Here is a 26,575-nt window from a genome sequence, read left to right as displayed (position 1 = left end):
GTATATGGTTTATAAAGCTATTTGGATGAATATTCTCAGAAATTGCTTGAGTTCTCTCCTTGTACATCTTGCATCAGTAAACATCTCTTTACTCATAGTGAAATCGGTATACAATCTTTGATTTTCACATTTTATTTCTACCACCTCTGTACTCCACCTGCTTTCTATTACCAGGAAAACTTCCCCAGTGCTAACACATCTTTATGGTCACCATTTCAAACATGGACGTAACCCTTAGCCAGTGAAAAGTACATGAGCACTGGGGAGCTGTTTGGAGAATAAAGTGAAATGAAAAGGGTCACAAATGGAGGAGTTTCATGTTATAGTTCTTAAGATTTCCTGAGGGCTTATTTTTATGATTCATCACTCTGACACATTTTTCTCAATTAAGTGAATACTGTTTGTTCTTTTGGTTTGTTTGTTTGTTTGTGAATCATCTCCAAGAGCAAGGAAAGAATACTTATTTATGTATGATGGAATAAAATATAACTCTAAATATGTGAAAATTATGGGTCCAGTTTACCTGTCCTAACTTGAAAAAAACTCAAGGTCATTCACTTTCAGTTGGCTTATGAATACTTTGTTGCAAGTAGAATTTTAGTTTTCAGATGAATAGATGAATTTGTAGGTGAAGTGATACTCTTAATGTCATAGGTAGAGCCAAGATTTAAGCCCCAAAATATCTCCTTCAGAGCCCATGCCATAAGCCTTAAGCTCTCCTACCTTCTTGTTTAATTTTGTGGTGCTGTTTCCAAGTGAAAACAAAATAAAGGAGTTCACATAGCTCATAGCTCACTAATATTCTGAAATTCGACCATGTAACCTTTGCTAATAGAATACCATTCAAAGTTTGAAATTCAAAATACTGCCAGATTATTAATGGATTTGTAAGTAATACTATTTTACTTTCTTTTATTGTACTATTATGCTCTTGAGTATTTCTATTAAATACTCAAATAACATTTCTATTTCTACTTAACAACTGTATTAATCTATAGTCAGTTGATGTAAAATATTCAAATAATTCAAAGAAAGGCCTATTACTTAAGACACTTTTTAAAATTTGTTGAAAATACAATAGTTAATATATTACAAATTTCTAATAGTAGAAATATACATAGAAAAGAAATCTTAAAAAATCTGTATTTCCATCACAGATGTATATTCAAAACAAAGTACAAAGGAAATATCAATCCTTTATCCCCCACCCCACAAACACAGATTAATTAGAAATTCTCTTACACTAGGGTTCCTTTTGTGATCTATTAAGATTCCTTGTCTCCTTGTGATATATGCAAAAACTGTTTGACCTATGCAAGTTTCTTAATCTCCTTGTATATCATTTAAAATTAAGAATTTCTTATAGATAAGCTTGTTTTCTCTTATAGATAATCTTCAATGATAATGTTTCCTAAATGAATGAAAAACATAAGATTCTAATAGGGATGATAACGCAGTATAACAACTGAAAATCCTTGGCACTGGTTTGGAATAAGAAATTTATATGGGAATACTTTAAAATAAAATACTTAAAAGGAGATAAATTATCTTGGTTACCTATAAATATACAACCAAATTAAAATTTGGTGAATAAAGATGAATTTTTCATCTCTATAGACATGTATGTGGAATAATTTTTTAAAAGATTTTATTTATTTATTTGACAGAGAAAGACACAGCGAGAGAGGGAACACAAGTATGGGAGTGGGAGAGGGAGAAGCAGGCTTCCTGCCCAGCTCAGAGCCCCATGTGGGGCTCATCCCAGGACCCTGGGATCTTGACCTGAGCTGAAGGCAGATGCTTAACGACTGAGTCATCCAAGCACCCTAAAATAAATTTTAAGAACATAAGCAACACAAATAAATAAATGCAGCTTTCTACCAGACACTTGCATTGCAGTTTATGATAAGTATTTGTGTTCACATGGACCCAGAGGTAAATCATAAACAACATAAAGCCTAACGTTTTACAATTAAAATGAAAAGTATGTGAAAATCATTATGGGAATCTGATATTAAATTACATAAACCATGATTTTAAATAGATTAAATATGTAGAGGTAGGCCTATGAAAAATGGATACTCCATAGGTAAAATATAAATAAATATTGTTCCTTTTCTTATCCTAATCTGTCACTTATCTGCATGTTATTCTTAGAAGTTATTGCTATGTTACCATGGCTATATTTGTTTTTCTCACACTTTTTTTAAAACCACAGTTTTCCTCCTCCCATATTAAAGAATATATTTGAAAGTAAAATATCAATGCTTTATCTTATATTAAATAACCCAAAAGAACTGATTGAATAACTTATAACATCTGCTTTCTTTTTTTTTTAATATAATTTTTTATTTTTTATAAACATATATTTTTATCCCCAGGGGTACAGGTCTGTGAATCACCAGGTTTGGACTTAGAATAACAGATGGAATTATCCCATCTGATGAGAGAAACAGGATGCATATTGTATGATTTTTCACTTTCCCCAGATATATTTTCTACACTGAAAAAGTAATGCTTTAAACTGTTTTGTGAGATAGAGAGGGTAGTACCAGGGATGACATATTATCACAGAAGTAAGCCTCCCAACCCTCAATATTTATCTGATGTCAAATGCAGCAGGTTCAATGCATCATACATTTATGTGATCAAGTAAATTGCTAGAAGCAAATTTGACATTAAGATGATAAACATGGCTATTAACAGAAATCAGGGTCTACGGTAATCAGATCCAATAAGCTAATTAATCTTAGCTCTGTCACAAAGCTTCCTTGAGACTGGAATGATAACATAAAGCATAAGCAGCACATCTCAAGCAATTTGGCCTTCCATCTTCTAGGTGCTAAACATGAGCTGGACAGGGCTATGGTGACTGAGATTAAATGCCCTTCTTTTTAGAGTCTGTTCTGGGAATATGTATAGGAATGCATTATTAGACTAGTACCTTTCAGTCAGAATTATAAAACTATCAAAGTAACTGATTATTATCATAAATACGATCAATTTTTAAAGTTATAAATGACTTTAAGCAGAAAAAAATAAAGAAACAAATCAACAAATTGATTTGGCTAAATTAATGCTAGAACAGAGACATTCTTTCCATATTAACCAACATAGTCCAGATAGGGATTTTATAGCCAGAGATGCATAGACATTGGTCAACTTCATAAAGGAACATAGTCCATCTACCTATACAACCCCCTTTCTATACTAAAGATTAATACTTCACATAATTTGAAAATATGATAAGTATATTTTCTTAGCAAAACAAAAAAAAAATGGTCCTTTGATTTTTTTTTTTTTAAAGACACATGTTAAACTTATACATTCTTGGAACAGACTTACAAAGTACAGAACTTGCCATGAGTTGAATTTAAAAAGTCCAACACCTTATCTTCTACTAGAATGAATTAAATGATTTTATAAATGCTGAGGCATTTGCTTTCAAAAAAGGCAGATTTCTTGGTTTCTTAGATCACAACCATTGTGTCGTCACATTCTGGTCCTTCCTCCTTTTTGCTTGAAAGTTTTCTAATCAGGGGCTACAGTAAAAAATGTAGATATCTAGTATCCAACATATACTAAACAACTCCATACCATGTAGTGAATTGTCAAAGATTATAATAAACATATACATATACTTACCAAGAAATACTACATAAAACATTAGATATTCTAAATATTCTAGAAGCAGCCTGGGGTAACCATTTCTGAAAGCCTTTTCTAGTATTTAATCAGCCTTATATTATAAAGTTATTTATGTATAGCCCAGATATATTTTGCTACAATTTAAGACCATGTTTTGTAGCTTTAGTTTTACAAGACTGGAATAGCTCCTAATTTTATGACATACGAAACTCCTTCATGTGTCTGAAATCTTTTTTTAAACTTTCTCTTCAGCCTTCTTTTTTCAGATTAAATAATTCCCAATTAAATAATTCATCACATTTTCCTGATCTACCAATCATTTTGAAACCATTCCTCAATTTCTTCTATTCATTTTAAAATAGAGCAAGTCAAACTGAACCTGATACTCTACTAATTAAAAACGCCTGAAGCAGATTATTTCTCTACTTTTGCATATCTTTCCCTTGCTAAGATGAACCAAGTTTTTGTTTGTTTTTATTGTTATTTTCCTGATATCTTCCGGTCTTTGCTGATCTGGGCCACACTATTCATATTCCCCTGTAACTGTGAAATTTCTCTGGGATTCTGTGACACTGAAGCAATAAGAGAATATAATAAGATAGGATCCTCACCAAAAAGAGCAAACAAACAAAAACAAAAAACTGTGTGCCTCCTTATTAAGATCTACTTAGCTCAGATACATATTTCAAATATGCATTAATAAAATGTGTTAATATAATGAAACAAAAAGTAAGTCCCTGATCCTTCCTCCAAAAATATTTCCTACAGGCCCAGTTAGTGTAATAACAGAATCCTGTCATTTTCAACTCATTAGTTAGAAACTATTACTTTCTGGGAGGATTTCGTTAATAGCCAACAAAAATCAGTAGAACACTGGAAGATGTTCACAGCAGCCCAGCAGGCCCTTTTCACTTTTCCATTGAACATTCCATGGGTATCCATCAAGTCATTACAATATTCCACGTATCTGTCAACCTTTGCCAGGCTATCACATACAAGCACGTACCCTAAAACGATCCTTATGAAAAATTCATAAACATTTTTCAAGTTACAAATTCTTCTCATTCAAGATAAGATTTAATGGCAACTCTTCTCTAATAATAAACAAGCTGAGATATGCAAGTGCCCTATGATTTCACCAGGCACTGTGGTTGGGGATAAATTCAATACCAATTCATGTTCAGTTTTCTTTTGTTTAGGTGCCTACGGCTATGTCTTCCTGGCTGTCAGTAATCTGATAAAAATATCAAAATTCCGTCAATGTGGATGAAGAGGGATTTAACTGTAATGACCATATCCAACCCCCTGGTTGATTTTTAGCATACTTCGCAGGGAGAATATCAAGTATATGATATCCTTTACTCCTTAAATCGGGTCAGATTTAGGACAACATAAATTGATAAACCTGAATCATCTGATTGGTGTGCCTGATTGACAAAGGGCAGAAGCTGAAAGATTCTCCACATAAATGGGAAATCTCATCCAAATGGAAAGCATGTCTGTAATCGCTCAATCTGTTCTCACTGGAGGTGGGAGAAGCTAAATAAATGCTAGAATATAGGCGTTTTCAGGCACCTGCTGAGAATCCTGGTTAACTTCAACCTAACCCCCCCCCAACGTTTTAATTTAAAAAATTTTAAAGATCTCAATAGAAACAGTAATATAGCAGGACTAATACTCATATACTCATCACCTGACTTTTCCAGATGTTAATTATTCTCTCCACATGTGCTTTATCTTTGGTCATCTTTTTCATTTTGTACCATTTACAAGTAATCTAAAAACATCTTTTTAAAAAATATTTATTTATTTGTTTGAGAGAGAGAGGGCTTGAGTGGGAGGGGCAGAGGGAAAGGGAGAATGTTGAGCAGACTGCACTGAACCCGAAACCCTATATAGAGCTGAATTTCATGACCCCAAGAACACCATCTGAGCTGAAACCAAGGGTCAAAACCTTGATGGACTGTACTATCTAGATCCCCCTAAAAACATCTTTTTTAGTTGTAAAGAACCATGATTGAAGCCTAGTGGTGCTAATGTCTAAAAGAAGGCACCTTAAGGTAAAGATTCTTTCATTAATTCATTTTTTAAAAAAATATTTTATTTATTTACTTGTCAGACAGAGAGATAGAGAACAAGCAGAGGGAGAAGCAGGCTCCCTGCAGGACTCAATCCCAGGTACCTGGGATTATGACCCGAGCCAAAGGCAGATGCTTAACCAGACTGAGCCACCCAGGCATCCCATCTTTCATTAATTCAGATAAATTAATAAACTGTGGGGATTAGAGGCAAGATTTGGAGTAATAGTCCTAAGCTTCTTGGCTAATATTAGGCATGACATCGAGTAAACACTCAAACTTTCAGAGACTCAGTTACTGTAGAAAAGTGGCCATTCCTACACATCACAGTGATTTTGTAAATGCTGTAAGTGTTTACACGAGATAATGTATCTGAAAATTACATTTACACAGGATATCATTCAGATAACTACATTTTAAAAAAATCTCTAGTGAAAATAAGAACTGTTCCTTTACCTCGGTTATAACACAACAACAATAACAGACATTTATGGAGCATTTACTAAAGGCTAGGGAATATAAAGACAATACTAGTCTACTGATTTTACAAGGAAGAAAATTAAGTCTTAAAGAGGTTAACTTGAAGACTGACTTAGCAATTAAATGGTAGAACTAGAACTCAAATCCATATAGTTGATCAAATTCCACACTTTGGTCATGGGAAATGAGGTAGGAAATTTATTATAAATAGTAAACAAACAATAGATACAAAGACCCTGGAGGTAAAAATAGTGAAGAATTCAAATCTGTCTTTAGCCACCTCTTCCACATCTAGCCCCTCACTCTAAATAGTCTGCCTACTCTTTTCTCTGTGCTAAGGATATGAAATTAATTTTAAACTGATTTCAGTTACCTTTCAATAAAATCTTTATAAATTATAAAGATTAAATTATATTATATATAGTGACATCCTAACGAATTGCCCATTAAGTGTATCAAGTAGTAAATTTTAATTTCTAGCATTTAACTAATATAATGTAGGCTAAAGAGACCTTCCAAAGCATCTCAAATTACGTGAATACGGTCTCATACTCTGTCCAATTGTAAAGTACTATCTGCATACATGTGTTTCCTAATTTTAGGGCAAAGAGCTTTAAAATTGCACTTTCTAACCTATCAGAATTTTAAAGAATCTCAAATTACTTATAAAACAAAATTCTTTCCTGGCTTATCAGTTTCCTGATCTCTATGTAATTTTTAAAAAAATTTTATTTATTCATTTGAGAGAGAGTAAGCATGAGTAAAGGGAGAGGCACAGGGAGAAGGAGAAGCCAACTCCCCACTGAGCAGGGAGCCTGATATGGCACTTGATCCCAGGACCTGGAGATCATGACCTGAGCTGAAGGCAGAGGCTTAACCATCTGAACCACCCGGTGGCCCCTATGTGAACTTATTTTAAAAACAGATTGTCTCTGCCTGTTTTACAATTAAAACACACAAATGATAAAGCTCATCAAAATAAAAGAAACAAAATCTATATAGTTAGCAAGTCATACTAGGAATTTTATAAAAATCCAAGGAAAATATCTGTACATATTGTACCAATCATCACATAAGAAAATACCATTGTAGCCATGCTTTTGTTGTGTTTGTTTGTTTGTTTGTTTGTTTGTTTAAAAGATTTTGACACACTGAGAGAGAGCCAGCAGAGGAAGGGGGAGAAGCAGGTTCCGCAATGAAGAGGAAGCCGGGCGTGGGGCTCCATCCCAGGACCCCTGAGATCATGACCCAAGTGGAGGGCAGACACTTCACTGACAGAGCCACCCAGCCATCCTGTAGCCATGTTTCACTTCATTATTTCCAGCACAGGTCACTCTGCTATTTTGCCCAGACCTCTTTGATTCCAATTTAGCATAAAACACTTTGTCACTGAGTTTTGCTGTCTATGAAAAATAGACAATAAAGGATCTAGAATATTGCAGACAATTTTGAAAATTTTAGAAATTAAATTATTTTTTAATGATTTCCTCATTGTCTTCTGATCCAATCATACTCATATCCTGTAGCTGCCTTTCTCTTTGGTTCACTTCAAAATAGACGGTTGTATATCAAAACATGTTGAAACAATGACTATAAAACATGTATATCAGCACACATAATAACACAGGAAACCAACATGGGCTGACTTGCTTCATTTTGTTTACTGTTCTAAATTAAAAACTAAAAATTTAATCCAGGTGCATGTATGAAAGATTTAGATAATTTCCTACAGAGTCACAGAAAGCTCAGTAATGAAGGATAAGAAGTAGGTAGAACAATGCTTGTGTATCCGTCCTATAATAGCAACTTGGGAGGAAAGCCAATTCTATTTTAATATACTAAATATTACAAATTTTATTTTTAACCAGTTCTTTTCTTATGTTAAGGAGTCCTCAAAGTTGTAAAATTTATAAAGCTGACAATAGAGTGGATACCACCCAAAATACAAGGTGAAGAAACATGTTACCATTATCCTTTTCTTAACAGAATAGAAATTAAATTTTAGATTTTATCACGGGTGTTTTAATATCCATAATGCCCTCACCAAGTTGTACTCCTGTCCAAATATAGATATGCCACTATTTAAAGACAAAGAAACTGTATTAGAACAGTCATTAATTTGGGTATTAGAACAACGTCAGGTATGTATGGCAAGTTACAACCTCAAGTGTTTCTCTTCCATTTCATTTGGTGACTCATTTTATATCTTCACATTGTTTGAAAATTTTTTAGTGTGAGAATTACAGAAGTTTGATGTGGATAATTTATCCACATAAAAAACAAGCCTCCTCTTTACTCAATAGGTAGGGATAGTAAGAATGTAATAGATTTGGATAAAAACAAAAAGAAAACCATAACTGAACATTCAAGAATAAACATGATCTTTTGGAATAATCTGCTTGACAGCTCTTCCTTGATTATGAATACTATTCCAAACTCGAGCCTGCTATTATACTACACATATTCTCGGATTATAATGACTCTAATTTTTCTAATTTTCCAAAACAAATTTAATTTAAAATGCAGAATTATTCCAAAATGATTCAACTATCAGTGTTGTAAGAGCTTTAAAATGTAGTTTGGATGACTATAATATTCAAATAATGTACTTATTTTTAATTGAAGAAAATTTATAAGGAATTTATTATGCTAAATGAGATTCCTAGGTATAATCTAAATTTCAGTACAAGAGAAAACACACCAAAAGCTTACATGAAGACTGAATAAAATTTGGAAATGCAAATCTAGTAAATAAAAGTAACTTTCATTTTACCTGTAATAGGCTTTTTTCAAATTGCACTTTATTAAAACCACAAAAGCTTTATTTTTAACTATAATATATACTGGGCTATAAAACCTTCCCAATAGCTTTCACATAAACACAGTAAATATATATTTTCAGTTAAAAAGCAATTTAATGAATATTTATGAGAATAATAAATTAACTTATATGTTAATAATTACTGGTTAAAATAACAATTTATTCAGTGTATATTAATTTCGAAGCTCAAGTGAGAATATTTTAAGTTTCTATAGCTAGGTTAAGGTTTTTTAACTTACTATAGGTTAATTTGTTATAAAAACAGGAAGTCTATTGAATTCAAAACCAGCTACAATACATTGTGTGGCTATAATTTTAATTACATAAATTTTAGGGAGAGGTTTTGGGGATTTTTTTGCCAAACAAATACTCATTTTTTTTTCAATATTTCTTGCCAGAAGTAATTTAACTGTCTCCACGTATTTTACAGCAAGAGCAAATTAGTAAAATCCAAGCTGCTAAATAAGATTCCTTAGCAAGGTGTTCCTCAGCAACATAATAATTAATTTATTTTTATTAAAAGACAGAGAGAGAAAGAGCTCCATGGCAAATAGATAGCAATTACTAATTAGACATCAGATGGCTTTTCAAAAATTTTGTTATGTATAGAGCCAAGGGTTTATTTACTTTTTAATTTTTCAGTTTTGTAAACACCCTCTATGAAATTTCAGAAATGGAAGGAACTATGTAAAAATCTCTAAATAAAAGTTAGTTTTAGGATACTCTAATTCCAAATACAAAAGAAAATCTTCAATGTCATAATAATTCCTGACATAATCTAAACCCTCTACTGAAGTACTGAGCCTTATGTAGAACAAACAAGGCAGGGAATATACGGTATAATGAATAAAATCTTGGATTTTGATTACACAGGATAGTGACCATTAAGGAAATGAAATGCAAATAGAAAACACAGTAACTGGTAAAATATTTTGGTGTGATTAAATAAAATATTGGCTTATATTCAGTTAAATGCTTAGTATGTTCTAGATTTTGTGTTGAAATCTTATATGTATTATTTCAATTAATTTCTACAATAACCTTAGGATTCAGGAAATTTTCTTCTGTTTTTGGAGCCATACATGATACCCCCACTTTCACAATAAATTTAAAATTTGTAGATATTTATACTACTCTGTAATATAATACAGTTTTAATTACCAAAATATTATCTTCATAATACTATATAATTCTATCATCTCAAAAAAGTTTGTGCATAAAAATAAACACTGAAGAATGTAAAAATTGAAAGTAGGCACTATCCTGTCAGGTCATTGTTTATAGTCATCCTTAATCAGTTTATGTTTATTTTTAACATTCATTTCTCCATTAATTTATATGTCTTACTTTACAAAAAGAATTAAAGAGACAACTTTAATTTTTTTCCTTTGAGATTTAAATTATGCTACATGGCATCAACATAATTCTTATTGTTAAATTGTGCAAGAGTGCAATCTTGAGAGATAATATTTCTATAATTGATTTATCTAATAAGTATATTATTGTCTTCAGTTCAATTCAGCAAGTTTGAGAGAACCGACATTTCCTCATTATTAAATTCATGTCCTTTCCCATTAGATTTTTGGTTTTTAAGGGCTTGAAATAATATTGATCAAGAGTTATGATTGTTGGGACACCTGGATGGCTCAGTCAGTTAAGTGCCTGCCTTCAGCTCAGGTCAAGATCCCAGGATCCTGGGTTCAAGCCTACCTGGGGCTTCCTGCTCACTGGGGAGCCTGCTTCTCCTTCTCCCCACCTCCACTCATGCTCTCACTCTCTCTCTAATAAATAAAATCTTTAATAAAAAGAGTTATGCTTGCATTTTCAAATTTAATATACAACCTTAAGAGTTGATATTATTTTTATTACTGATGCCTAGAATATAATTAGAGAGGGAGGGAGAGAGAGAGAGAGAACCAAACAAAATCTCTAAGACTTCAAAGATGTTAGGTAATATTCTAAGGTCACTTAAACGACAAGAAGAGTCAGGACTGGAGACTGTATCTACTATCATTGCATTGCGCCACACTGTGCTTCATGATTTAAAACAAGTTACTTGTCAAACACAGAGCAAACAAGGCAGAGTGGACAGATGGGGACACCTATCTACAGCAGGAAAAATATTGTCAACTATATGCAGGAGGAGAGGGAAAAACTGGAATATTTAAAGGTAAGCTCCAGATTACCACAAAGCCATGTTACTGCCATAAAAGACATCTACAATTCCCAAAAGTTAAAATATGTCTACAGCTTACTCTTTCAGATTTTAGAATAATACATAATATATTAAAAAATATTTCTGAAACTTGTGTCACGTTAGGGAATGAACTAGAAAAAAAAAATCAGTTTGTTTTTTTTTTCTTCCTTCTTTCCTTCCTCCATTCTTGCCTGTCTCTGGCTTCCCTCTCTCCCTTTTTTAATTTCTTGCTTTTCTTAATTTACACATTTAAGTCAGGAGCAAAAACATGCTTTGCACCCTTTCTTTTGGTCCCAAACTTGTGTGAAGACATGGGGATTATTTTTGTTGGCCATATTACAGCATATATGCAAAAATCATCTCTTCTGATACATGATGTCACTTGTTTTGATTTTATGATTTGAGACAGTAAATGTAATTAAATTATATTATCACATAAGTAAAACACAGACATGACTTTCAAATTATGGGATTCATTCACCATGAATGAATAATTCAGACTTTGAAGACTTGTAGACATATCTTCATTTGGTTTTAAGCCATAAAATAATACTCTAATACCAGGAAGAGGATCTGAAGCATTCGATTAGTTATTCTTATCCTAAACTCACTTCCTTAAAGTCTGATTACCAAGTGGCAGAATAATGACACAGTCCAAAGTTTTCTCATTATAACTTATGATTGAAGTTGTATTTCAACAAAAACTACTTAACTTTTATAGATATGGTAATATTTGGTCTAAGTCATTTAGAAAAATAAGTAAAGTCAGTCAGTGGAAAATGGAAGGCATTCTGATTTGTAAAAAACAACAGCAGATCTACGTTTTAAATATATTAAACCACTCTTTTCTGACTTTGTGTTCTAGTCTTGACCATGTTTTCTATGATCAACAGAGCAGCTCTGGATTTTTTTAATTACAAAATATGGAGAACTGGTCTTTTGTAATCACTTCTGAGAACTGGGTAGGAAGTACCTCATTGAAGCAGTAAGTGAACAAACATACCCTTTCTAAGTATCAAGAGAGTGTTTGTTTTTTATTTTTGTAAAATACTTTCAAAAATTCTCTTAAATTAAAAGGAGCAAGTCTGCTTCCATACACAAAAACATATCTAAAAGCACCATACAATCGTGCTAATTTAAACACTTTTTTCATCTGAAATAGTCATAGAAAGTCACATATATAGATCCACTAGGATCACCAATACCGGGGGAAATTATAATACACTAAAACTTTCAATAAAAATGGGGGTCTTCGGGGTACCTGGGTGGTTCAGTTGGTTAAGCTTCTGCCTTCAGCTCAGGTCATGATCCTAGAGTTTTGGGATGCAGCCGTACATCTGGCTCCCTGCTCAACAGGGAATCTGCTTCTCCCACTCCCTTTCCGGTTGCCTCCCCCGCACCCCATGCTTATGCACTCTCTCTTGCTCACTTGCTCTCTCTCTTTCAAATAATAAAATCTTTTTAAAAAGTTTTTTTTCCTCCTTTTTCCTATCTTTGTAGCCTCATTGCCACATCACAAATAAGATTATACCAGTGTGCCCATGCATATATCACACATGCATAAAACATACCATGAATATTTTATCTCTTAAAAATATTGAATACCTTTTTAAAAATTTTTATATATTTGTTTATTTATCAGAGAAAGAGAGAGAGAGAACACAAGCAGGGGAGCAGCAGACAGAGGGAGAAGCAGGCTCCCTGCTGAACAAGGAGCCCATTGAGGGACTCCATCCCTGGGATCATGACCTGATCCAAAGGCAGACACCTTGTTGACTGAGCCACCTAGACATCCCAAATCCCTTTTTTGTGCACATCGTTGTATTATTGTAATAGGCACCACATATTTTTGAGCTCTTAGGTAAATGCATATTTTAATTTTAGGGTATAAGAAATTAATTTTCAATTTTACCATCTTAAACTTAAACTGCTTGGAGCAGAGTAGACACTGTCTATTATTAGCTAGAAGAAAAAATAATTCTTTTGAATGTGATTATTATATTCTGAATTATGCTGAATTAATTGCTGAATTAATGCTATCAGAAAAAAAGAAAAGGGACTGAATTAATGCTATCAGGAAAAAAGAAAAGGAGACTGGAATGAATTAAACCACAATTCAGCCAATCTTCAAAGCGTGCAAATTGCTTCATGTGAAGTTAGTTTTCAAATACCATGTTTCTCAGCATCTACTTTACCTAAACTAGAAGATTTCTTATTGATCATCCAATTGTCCATTTGTTTAATACAGATTGGGAAATCACCAATACCTATAGATATTTCCTCACTGAATCCCCAACTCAGCATTTTAATTTAATTATTTTTTAAATTAAGTAAATAGTATGAAGTTTACCTGTCTTTAAATAATTCTACTCCTTCCTAACCTGTGGAAAACATTCTATTCAAAGGTATAAACACCTAACAGTTGTTTCCTACCTCTCATTTCCCTCTGGGCTCTTCGAAGAGGCCTACCTGTGTAAGAATGCCTTATGAACTTAAGTAGTGGTTGGTTAAGTTACACACTGGCCAAAGAGTATACAATTAATATTAAAGTATAAATCTTATTGGATGAATAGATAGGGAAATGGTTCATTGTAGGAAATTACAAAATCATTCAGATTCCTGGATCATTAAAATTCTGATTATAAAGATAAAAATGTAAATAAGGAAAATTTAAAAACCAGCTAATACTTATGGATATATCTTACTATGTAACAGTGTGTACTAGGAATGTGCTGTCTATTACTCCTTTCACTAAAAACAAACAAACAAAAAACAGCAATAGCATTTGTGGATTTTTATGTGTAATTTCACCATGCAAAAAAGGCATAAATATATGCATTAATCTGTAATTTCATTGCATACAAATTTAACTCCTGTAAGACATGAGGCTGATGTGTGGTATAGACCTAGATAATGGCCCAGCCTCCATGTTTCAGAAGGATTTATATGAGTTCTAGTTGTCACGAAGTATACCAGAATTTTTTTTATTATTATTGCTTTTATGAAAATGGCTCTAAAAAGAAAGCCAAGGGCTTTTATTGCATTTATAAAATAAATTTCATACTAGAGTGCTATTCAACAATTTGGGAATATGTGAAGGTCTTAGGATGGGCTTTACTAAGTTTCAGACTGTTGCAGAGAAATCTAAGTGAATTCATTAGGACCTATAAAATAATATTCTGTCTTGAAGTTTAAAGAATTAAAGCACTGTCCCATAAAACAAACTGCTAAAATACAAAACTAAAAATTACCTAAAGACTTTTCTCTAAGGTTTAAGCTTAAGGGAACTAGCACAAGTTAGATCTGGAGAACTGGGTTGGCTCTCTCTCGTGGTCACAATGTATCGATGAAGGCAACTTCTAAAAGCCATGTGCTTTTCATCATTCCTGCTACACAGTACAGGGATTTTCTCAGCAAACCCTTCATGGAAACTAAATTAACACATGGACAGTATTTACATTAAAACTAATGAGATCTCCTCCTTCTTGACCACAGATTATTTTTCTACTCATTTTAGGAGATTATTTAATTCACAATTAGTTTCCCTTTTTGCTCTACCTCAGATGCAGAGCGTCTCACCCAAATGTATTTTTGAACTCTGATTTAGTAACTACTGCATAAGTCAGAAGAGACGAACTTTTCTCTTTACTCATTCAGCTACATGTTCCCAGTCCAGATAGATGCTTATTGAGAATCATGATGAGCAGTTGTGATACACAAAGAAGTCAATTGGTTCTCTGCCATTTTCAACCCAGTTGTATCACTACATTGCCTTGCTTTCTAGTGTCAGCCCCAGAATATACTTGATGGACCAGCTAAACATTTTTAGCTGTTACCATGCTGTATAACCTTATCTTGTCCATACTTCCTTTTTCTATGTGAATGTATATCAATAAATGTTTTATCAATGATTCCCCCAAATATCTGGGATAATCCACAGAACACAGAGACCAGCTACAGTAGAATTTAAAAAGTTAAAGAAAGGGATACCTTGTGTCCTCTGCTAGGGAGATATACTAAATTTGTGGCAAGGCTCTGTCTAGAGGGGGATTCCACATATATCTCTTTGTTAAATCTACTCATGGGCCTATAAATAAGGTGATGAGGGGAAATACACCAAGTTCTTAATAACTGCATCCTACTCCAGATAAACCACTAATTCATTGCTTTGTAGATATGGCCAAATGGTTTTATAATGTAAATATTCCCTGGGAAATATAAAGTCAAATATAAAGAAACTTGTTTGTTTTCATTCATAATCTACTGGTAAGGATTTTGAGTATTTGGCCTATAAATTCTGTTACAAAAGGTTTTTTGAATGTCTTATGTAACTTGAATTTTTCATCATCTGTAATTTCACCAATCCAATTAACATAATTGGTCCCTTCTACAGACAACATTTTAGGTCCCTATATCACTGGAAGACTGAACAAGCAGAATTCAAGTACCAGAAACAATGTTGCTTGGTTTCCCACTGTCCTTTCAGAACATACCTAGAGAGGATCCCCAAACACCTAGAAGAAGACTTCTTCTGATTATTGATAATTTTTAAAGTCCTCTAATCAATTTGAGTCACATGTTTTAATAATTAGAACACATCATCTCACATCATGATCAAAACTCTACCCTTGATTTAAAATTTCATCTTCTTGCCCTCCACCAACTCAGGTCTGTTATTGAAGAAGAAGTATACTCTGTTTTCTTTCTTCCCTCATGCACTAATGATACTTACCTATAAATTGAAGATAATAATGGTTCCTACTTCAGTATTATGGTTATTATGAAGATTAATGTGATAGTACATAAAAAAAAAAGCTTAGAAAAATTTCTAGCCCATACTACTAACAATGGGAAACTATAAAGAAGTAGAAATCATCCATAATTCCATTGACCCAATTTATATAATTGGCCCCTAGAAGCTGGAGTAAATAACACTGGAGAGCTGAAAGTCTTTTTGGGTCAAAGGAAGGTGCATCAGAACAACAGGGATGGGGGGTATGGGCAGGTAAAGCATTTCTTGGCCAGGAGAAATAATTCATTCCCACTAGTCTAGCCCAGACCAGAAAACCACAGATTTGACTAGGCCTGAACTCAAGTAGGCTTAACATAAACATGTACTCACTTATACTCTTTTGTTTCACTAGGAAATATACCTAATATAAATTAGTTTTTCTTTTTGGATAGTTTTCAAATCAGTATGAATTTGTGTTACCTCTCTACAACTGCATTCTACCTTCTCAAGAGTCACTATAAACATTAGTGTATTCTTTAGACCAGAAGGACTAGGCAGGCAGCTACTTTGTATCTTTTTGAAGAGCCAATTATAGACACTATTTCTAGGTCTCTGGAAAATATTGTGTGTATGTATATATAACTGTATCTACTTATAGATATACAGAGACATAGATACTACATAAATATATAAACACACATATATTTTTCTGCTCCCAGCTCTGGAGGGACAGGTCAACCCCAACACAGACACTCCTTTTCTGCTCACTTATTAGATGGTGAGCAAACCCATCTCTTACTTTCAGGTTTCTAGGGTGAGTCAGGCACCAGTCTATCCTGTCCCCCATATTGCAGAGGTACACATTAAGCCCTCCACATGGTTCCATTGAAGCACCAGTCACAAGGCTTACAGTAGAACTTAAAAGAAATATCTCCAGAGGTGCCTGGGTGTTTCAGTTGGTTAAGCATCTACCCTCATCTCTGGTCATGATCTCAGGGTCCTGGAATTGAGCCCTAGGCTGGGCTCCCTGCTCAATAAGGAGTCTGTTTCTCCCTCTCCCCATGCTCATGCTGTGTGTGTGTGTGTGTGTGTGTGTGTGTCCCTCTCTCAATTAAATAGATATAATCTTAAAAAAATAAATTTCTCCAAAATTTATATTCATAAAATCTCCCTATCCCATCTTCTAAATCTTTTATATACCAGATGGAAGAGGTTCAACAACGCTCTAACATGCTTTTAATTATTTCCTTTGAAATATTGGTGTTGGGTAGTTCATATTGAAATACACATTCTTGTATATATTAGAGCCTCACTTAAAAATTCCAATTTATCATCTTGATTAGCTAGCTACTGTAACTACATTTACACATTAAAGATGCAGAATGTGAGGTAGAACTACCAGGGTATATATCCAGATTGTATCATTTGACTATCTGACCATCTTTGAGCCAGTCACTTATTTGTTTCCTGTCTTAGTTACTTCTGTACACTGAAGATAATAATTGTCCCTACCCAACATTATGATTATTGTGAAGATTAACGTGACAATACATTAAAAAAATGCACAGAAAAGTATTTATCCCAGATTACTAACATGTTATCTTTAGAAATAACAATAATACAATCATTACTATGATAATTACTACAAACGTCTACTTTATAACTTGCTCGTTTTATGAAAATTTTCACATACTATTCAGTCTTCTTTTTTTTTTTTAAGATTTTATTTATTTATTTGACAGAGAGAGAGAGAGAACATGCCCAAGTATGGGGAGCAGCAGAGGGAGAAACAGGTTCCCCACTGAGCAGGGAGATTGATTTGGGGCTTAATCCCAGAAGCCAGGATCATGACTTGAGCTGAAGGTAGATGCTTAACCTATTGAACCACCCAGGTTCCCCTCAATATTCTTCTTTACATTGTAAATGTATAGTATCCAGCCATATAAATAGCATTATTTTCAATATTAAACTGGACACACAAATCATCTCTGAAATTTGTCACATCATTGATGATCTTTATGTTTATTATCTCCGTTTTTCCCTCTATATTGCATACTAGTTGAACTGGAATTAATGGATCAAAATGTGACTAAGTGATTTAATATACACTGACAAATTATACTACTAAAATTAATATCACATTGATATACATATATCATATATCTCAAATATAAAGATTTTTAAGACTACCTTAAAATTCTAGACAATTATCAACTATCAGACATTGATTTAAGTGTAATGACATCCATGGAAGGTAATGAATAACAGACACAGGATGTTCTCTTGTCTCTTTACAGCGTGTGCAAACAGATTTCTGGAAAAATTCTGAACTGGGAAGCAAAGATTTTTAAGTGTTGGGTGAGGAGAAATCCAATACATGTTAAGAACCAGAGCGTTCCAGTGACAGAACTACACTGGCCATTCTTTTTTATTTTTTATTTTATTTATTTTTTTTAAGATTCATTTATTTATTTTAGAAAGAGAGTGTGTGTGCATGCAAGAGAGGGCAGGGAGAGCGGGAAGAGGATGAGGGAGGCTTAAGCAGATTCCATGATGAGCTGGGAGCTCCATGCAGGGCTCAAGCTCACAACCCTGAGATCAGGACCTGAGCGGAAACCAAGATTCAGATGCTTAACTGACTGCACCATCCACATGCCCCTGACCATTCTTTTTTAATAGAAAAAGAAAATGAAGTAAGAATGAGCAGTAGTAGCTATCTTTCGTGGTGGTTCATTATGAGATACTTAGAGTGAGCTGCTTTAATTATGTAAATGCATCTAGTGGATGAGTGTTAACTTCTATTTAAATAAAATAAATCAAATTTCTGTTTCTCCTTAGCATATTATATTTTAATTAAATTCTTGAGCACAGTCAGTAACTGTGAAGTTATACAGTTGACAAAATCAATCACTAAGGAGTGTAAATCTGCTAGATACTAGTCTAACACAAAGCACACAGTAATTAGTCAGTTTTGATAATAGAAGTTTCACGTATGTCGTAAGAGGAAACCCTGGTTCTCATTTCCAGCATTCTACATTGGTATTATTATAAAGAGTACAGACAATTTTATCAAGGTCCCACAAACTCCAATACCTGGCTTAAATTATTTTCTGTCTTAAGTAATAAGAACATTAATTTTTCTCTTAAAGATTTTAACTTAAAATGTTCCACTTTGGTGAAGTCATTTTCTGTGACATTCTACTTTTTGTGCTTCTCTTTCTCCCTCCTTCTAGGTCTCTCTCTCTTTCTATCCACTTACAGAGGCATGTAACTCAAAAAGAAAAAAAAAAAAATCACCCCACCACCAACAAACAGCCATCAGACCAACCTTATAAAGTAATGGCAATTTTCCTAATTTCAGGAGTGCAATCTTATTCGTTGTATTTTTCATTTTTTGAATCCTTTTTAAATCATCTGCATTTCCATAACTCACATCAATGACTTCAGCCTGAAAGAGAAGAGAAAAATAAAGTCTTATAGGAATAAGCAAACTGTCCATTTAGTATGACAAAATCGTTCACAATAATTTGATATATTCAAAAAAGAACTATTTCTACTCTTATCCCGACCCAATCACCACAGACATGATCTTTCTATTTCTAACACGATACAACAATTCCTCTGGTCATTGAAAAAAATAGTTTAGAGTCACAAACTGAGGGGTGCTAGAGGGAGGGGAGGTGGGGGATGGGGTAATTGGGTGATGGGCATTAAGGAGGACAGTTGATGTGATGAGCACTGGGTTTTTATGCGCAACTGATGAATCATTAAATTCTACCCCTAAAACTAATAAAACATTAAAAGTTAACTAAATTAAATTTAAATTAAAAAAATTTTTTAAAAGCTCTGGATTCATTTTTCCTTTGCCCTGTCCCTTCTAAAAAAGTTACAAGCCTAATTCATTCCTTTAACAGACGATCAACCATTTTGAGTCTATTTTCGTGTGTGTCTATTTTTCTGTATGTGGCTGTCCAATTTTCCCAACACCATTTATTGAAGTGATCCAAAGGGGCACGTGCACCTGAATGTTTATAGCAGCAATGTCCACAATAGCCAAACTATGGAAAGAACCTAGATGTCCATCAACAGATGAATGGATCAAGAAGATGTGGTATATATACACAATGGAATACTATGCAGCCATCAAAAGAAATGAAATCTTGCCATTTGCAACAACATGGATGGAACTAGAGCGTATCATGCTTAGCAAAATAAGTCAAGCGGAGAAAGACAACTATCATATGATCTCCCTGATATGAGGAAGTGGTGATGCAACATGGGGGCTTAAGTGGGTAGGAGAAGAATAAATGAAACAAGATGGAATTGGGAGGGAGACAAACCATAAGTGACTCTTAATCTCACAAAACAAACTGAGGGTTGCTAGGGGGAAGGAGGTTGGGAGAAGGGGGTGGGATTATGGACATTGGAGAGGGTATGTGCTTTGGTGAGTGAAGTGTGAAGTGTGTAAACCTGGTGATTCACAGACCTGTACCCCTGGGGATAAAAATATATGCTTATAAAAAATAAAAAATTAAAAACAAAAAAAACAAAAAAAAAACAGACGATCAATATTGGTTTACTATATATTTATGTTTCTGGAATTTAAACCATTTTATAAAACACAAGATTAATTTCCTTAAAGTTCAACAATAATCATACCATTACAAAAAATTCAAAGGCTCTCAATTTTTATTCAAATTAAGTAAATTCCATCATATACAGTGTTCAGGTGGTGCATATACCCAGTGTGAATGACAAATCCTTGGGTTATACAGGATACAACCTGTATGGCTGACTATATGCACTAATCTGGCATAAAATCTTCAAGGATTTTAGAACATGAGATCAGACTACGATTTCTGTCAAATATTCACTACCCTCCCTACAGGTATCTTTTTTTTTTTTTTTTAACGATTTTATTTATTTATTTGACAGACAGAGATCACAAGTAGGCAGAGAGGCAGGCAGAGAGAGAGGAGGAAGCAGGCTCCCTGCTGAGCAGAGAGCCCAATGCGATGCGGGGCTTGATCCCAGGACCCTGAAATCATGACCTGAGCTGAAGGCAGAGGCTTAACCCACTGAGACACCCAGGTGCCCCGCTACAGGTATCTTTTATTCTACATCAAATATTTCTTATCTTAAGAAGTCCCCTTTTTATTAATGTGAAACCTGTATGCCTTTCTGGAGATTCTAATGAGAATCCTCTGATGTGGTTGCTCTTTTCCTTCTCCTTGAAAAGCTCCACACTGAAGGTTCTATCAAACACATCTTCCTATGATCCAAGGTGATTTCTTTAATGTTTAGTTTCCATAATTTCTATTATTAAAATAGTAATCATTGGGGTGCTTGAGTGGTTTAGTCAGTTAGTTGTCTGACTCTTGTTTTCAGCTCTGGTCATAATCTCAGGTTCATGAGACTGAGCCCCATGACTCACTCCCTGATCAGTAGGAAGTCTGCTTGAAGATTCTCTCCCTCTGTCTCTACCCGTCCCCTCCCCCACAAAACAAGTAAGTCTTAAAACAAAAAAAAAAAAGTAGTTGTTATGCTTTCCAATAATAACACTGAGACATTAAGGAGTTAGTGGGGGCAAATACAGAAAGAACACAGATGGAGAATCTATACATCTAAATTCCCACCTTTCTCAACTGGAGTTAATTTCTTCTACTAGTTTCATGCAAAGGATTTCCATAGAAGACTCATATGAAGAGAGAAGTTTTTAGAAGCACATGTGAATACCAAGATACCAACAAATCTGTTAGAGGAAGCATTTCTGGCATGAAATATTTCCTTAACCATTTCATTCAACTGCATCTGGCAAAACTTTACTGATACAAAACTTTACTGATACCTTTTCAAATGTTACCTTCTTATGAACTGTATTTCCCTGTTGCCCATGTATATGTGACTTTCTCTACTTTGAATCCCATAGTGATTTGTTTCTGACTCTTCTGAGGACCTCACTGGACTCATCTCTTTATATACATATAAAACTTTTCCTCAATGAATCCATCATGCAGCTTTCTCACCCTTCACCCAGATATGCAGCATATATTGTTGGCTTATTGGTCTTAAATTAAAATGATTATAGTTTATATGGCATCTCTGAAAAGTTGAGCTATACTTTCAAATGGATTACCTAAGAAAACCTTCTTGTTAAAAACACTTCTGTCTGAATGGTTTTGGATAATAATTTTGTTCCTATTAAAATATGATTAGCAAGGCTTATTAATATAATTTTTGAGTTTGCTAATACCATTACAATATAAATAACTATGGAATTATGATTTTAAAAGCCTAGTTAAATAAATTATTACATATTAATAATCATCACACTGAAAAAAATGAGAAGATTCATATTATTCATTTAAATTTTTAAGCCACATACTAATTATGTGTGATCACTGATATCATCTTAAAACAGGAATATTACTCAATTGGCTATATTAATGAACATATTTTTCATACTTAGGAGAGGCTGGGGGAAGATCATGCTGGTTTGAAACAGTGTGGGCTAGACTTCCACTTTTTGTTTGTATATAAACCAAAAGGTATGAGAGTTACAAAAATACTAGTTTACATTATTGGAAAACAGCAATAGCTTGCCTCAATAATGGCAGTTTTAATTAAAGAGCTCTTCAATGATCTTTCTTTAAATAGCACATCGATAGATTCAAGCATTTTAACACATAAGAGGGTCTTTCTTTTCATTTTTCACAAAAATAGTCTTCAATTCAGCATCATTATACAAATTTATTTTGGCTTCTGCATTAAAAATCAATAATTAAAGAAATCAGTGTTCTCATGGTTTGACCAGTACTAATAAAAATGTATCTTTTTGCCTTCAAAAGATGTCTTTGAATCAGGTCCTTCCTGAAAGCCTTTCCTATTTACCTTAAAGCAAACTGAAAAATCACAGCTGCAAGAAAGCACATTGAATTTTTCTAAGACACAAATCAATATACAATGATATGATAAAATGTCAAGCCATTTCTTTCCACACATTCTTGTTTCTACAATGGACCTTTCTTATAGTATGTGTTCTGTCACACTAGAAAATCATCCAGTCAAACAGTTGAGGTACAATGTTTAATTTATGTCCAAATACCAAGGGGTAAGTTACATCTGACTAATCCCTTTAGAAAGCATCAAATGAGCAGGAACCCATGTACTTGTTGAACTATTCACTTGTATGCACCAGCTTTTCCACTGAGGACTTCCCTGACACATAGGAGGAAGTAAGTGAGAAGTGCAAAGTAAAATGGACTAGCTCTGTTTTTTTTTTTTAATTATTATTATTATTGTTACTTAACCTGGGGGAAAAACATTAATTTTTATTTAAATTCTATGCATTAATTTTTGATTAATAACAAAAAAATAAAATGATAGCAACAACTGTAACAAAAAACAAATATTTTACATTTCATTAAAGATTTTAAAGTACTGAAATGACAGTAGATAGTGGTAGTAGCTAAGAGAGAAAGTGGCACAGTTTAGAAATAACCACTGTATATTAAAATACAATTATCTTTTGTGGCAAAATATGTGATTAGGAGGAATCATAAACCAGATAATTAGCAATAACAAAAACTCAAAACATTAAAAAGTGATATTCTATTATATTAGTGGTTTTATGCTTCTACACAGAAATGGTGAGACTATCCTGATCAGAAGCAACAGAAAGGAATAACTAAGAGAAATGAATAGAACTGTTATTTTCTGTGGTCAGCTAAATAAATTAAAAAAAAAATAGAACTATCATGGTAATAACTAGGTCAGAGAAGACTAAACAGGGCCATCCACCTGTGGGTAGCCTGTGCTACACAATGATGAACAATCTAGTGCCAATTTTCTCTTCTGTCTTGAGGTAGCAAAAATTATTCACGCTTATGAAATGGTGTATGCTTTCAAATTTTTCAGACTTGACATTTTCAACCAAATCAATCACTCTGGATCCTCTTAGCTCTTCTCTAACAGATTCTGAATGTACAGAGTGTTTGAAAAGCATTGTTGCTTTGACTAAAACAGTAATTTTCTACTCAGAGTCGGCAATGGTAAGTAAACCCAACATACTGACAAAATACAGTGTCATCAGAAATACCAGTCACCTCAATACAAGTTTTACTTCAGAAATTTACTATCTTACATAATCTAGCTTTGACTCCTCTTCAAATTAGTGTTCATGTCTATTAAAAACATGTAAAATCAAAACGTCCTCCCATGTTTACCTCTGTCTTTTCTAGAAGGCGTTAATATATTAATATTTATGAAGATTTCAAAATTCAGAGAATTGTATTAGTACTTTTTTTTTTCAAGTTCGTTCAAAGGCTTTCCATCACATGGATATTATCATGAAAACCACACCATACCAGAGCATGAAAATCAATGCTGCTTCCTCCCACTCCTGTGGCAGACATCACTAATCATTTACCGCTTTTTCAAACTCCTTCTCAGGATGGTAATCTAGTTAATGAAGACCAACTGGGGTTGGCATAAGTAGGGAGCTATAGAAAAAATTTAATATCTTAATGTTAAATAATTATTAATATTTAAAAACTATAAATTATTTAAACAATATTTAACTATTTAAAATCTTTAATAACTGGATGCAAGTGTTAATCAGTTAAAATGCACTCCTAACCAATCAGAAGAGATACCAGCTAGTGTGCTGAAATAGTACATCCTAACTGAATCCAGCATTAAGCATGAGACACAAATCCATTTTGCTGTTGGTGGTGAAAAAGATCAGATAAAGAGGTGGCTTGTCAATTTTATCACTTTTTTTTTTTACTGTAATATATACACTTGCTGGAAAAAGTATTTGCTACAGTGATATAATAAATGCAAGGCTTGCTGACATGATGACCACAACATTATGTGTCAAGTTATATTTTCGTTTCTGAAGTTACAGAAGAAAATGAGTTGCAAAAGGTGCCTTCATGCTCTGGTGACTTTCTCCTGTTAGGTCAACTATAAAAAGGTAAACAAAGACACTAACAAATCAGAAGATTTTCAGTTATGATATGCTCTAACAACAATAAGGAAGGGGTAATATAGTAGAGGGTGATAAGGAATTATTTTAATAAGGTTGTCAGGTTAGGCATTGCTATGGAGATCATATCTAATCAATGAGAAGCCATGCACTCACCTGGGGAAAAAACTTTTTTGGCAGAAGTTAAGAACAAATGAGTGACGAGCTCGATCAAATGAAACAAAGACATTGAATATGTTAAGGAGTAAAACACTGAAATGTTGAAATAGGGAGTTATTGATTTTCTACTTATGGGGTAGAGATTAGATGGTGATGGCATTTCAGATAATTTATCAATGAAGGAAAAAACAACAGTTAGGTGATATACAACAGTTTGGAGCAAGAGTTAGCTGGTACACATGCCGCTGAGAGGGGTGAGAGTATTTTGGTTGGATGGTTGGTCTGCTTTTACCAAAAAGGAGACTTAAAAATATTTATAAATTGAAAAGAAGATTTGGCTCAATTCAGTTGACAAGTCCTAAAAACAAAAATAGTCTAGAGAAACTGGATCTAGATTCTTCCTTCTCATCATGAGAATGGACACCATAAATTAATGTGAAAGAGGTTAATCCTACTCCATTGACATTTCCATGAATATCAGCAATAACTGATTATGAGAATTTCTGCAACTTCATCACTTTCCACATGTTTAACTTATTTACTCTGTTTCCCTGCCATAAACCAGGAATAAGATCCTTGAAATGAAATAAAAAATAGCAGCAGCGGCACTGGCTAATTGCTTTGGAGATGAGTAACCTGGAATGACTCAACAACCATGCCTCCTGGCCTCAGGGTGGAGGGCAATCCAGATGCAGGGTCACTATGTTGAGAGTCCAGGCAGGAAGCCCGGTGGACCAGGCTCAGTTGCTTGAGAAAGAGGATGGGAGATCAGTTGCTATTTTGCAAAATATTCCAAGTATCCCAGAAGAGGTTATATATGACAAATAATTTGAGGGAATTCTTGGAAAGAACTTAGCTCTAGATCTTCCTTTAGTTCTGTATGAAAGGTAAAGTTTATCTAAAACGCTTCCCCTTTCAGATGGAAACCAGAAGGAAGTTCTCTGCCCCTTACAATATTGTTATTGACTTTTGAGTGGTCTCTGTGGTATTTTTCTTGGCTTTATGTACCCTACCCTAATTTTGTGGTCATACTGTAACTGGAAAAACAGTTTCTTGCTGCATATTGAGTGCAGGGAAGTTGTATGTTAGTAAAATGTATCTCAGTGTGTATGTTGTGGGAGGGGGTTCCCTGATGTTTAGCATTTATAAATTTTGTGGTTTAAATATTAAACCAGAATTGGGAAAGATTCACAGAATTGATTTCCGTTCGCCAGAACAAGCTGACTTGAACCATTCTGCACACCACTGGGGCACCTGAACCTGGCCTTTTACATGGTAGAGCAATGTATTACTCAGGGCTTTCCTAGGTAGCTGAAAAAAAGAAGCAGGTATCCGTGAGAGATCTAGGTTGCAGCTGGTGCCTAGGTCTTGGCAAAGTAGAATGAGTAAGAAGTAGAAGGAAGGAAGAGGTGGGTAAAGCAAGAGAGAAACGAGGACCAGAGGAGTTTACAGAAAACCCTCAGCTATTAGA

The 26,575-nt window shown here is 33.8% G+C and overlaps 1 protein-coding gene across 5 annotated transcripts in view; it reads right to left on the bottom strand.

The window, feature by feature from the left end:
• Nucleotides 1–26,575, bottom strand: part of NAALADL2 (N-acetylated alpha-linked acidic dipeptidase like 2) — a 1,340,010-nt gene that overhangs the window by 503,451 nt on the left and 809,984 nt on the right. For all 5 annotated transcript variants that reach the window (XM_004756608.3, XM_045088639.1, XM_004756611.3 and 2 more), the window contains one exon: nucleotides 19,285–19,404. In XM_004756608.3, coding sequence (XP_004756665.1) covers nucleotides 19,285–19,404 — 120 coding nt within the window. The remainder of the gene's footprint in view (nucleotides 1–19,284; nucleotides 19,405–26,575) is intronic.

This window comes from Mustela putorius, unplaced genomic scaffold (assembly GCF_011764305.1).
Source record: "Mustela putorius furo isolate JIRA1106 unplaced genomic scaffold, ASM1176430v1.1 tig00003834_pilon_pilon_pilon, whole genome shotgun sequence".
NCBI lineage: Eukaryota > Metazoa > Chordata > Mammalia > Carnivora > Mustelidae > Mustela > Mustela putorius.
Note: the sequence above shows the minus strand (reverse complement) of the source record. Positions and strands in the feature narration are given on the sequence as shown.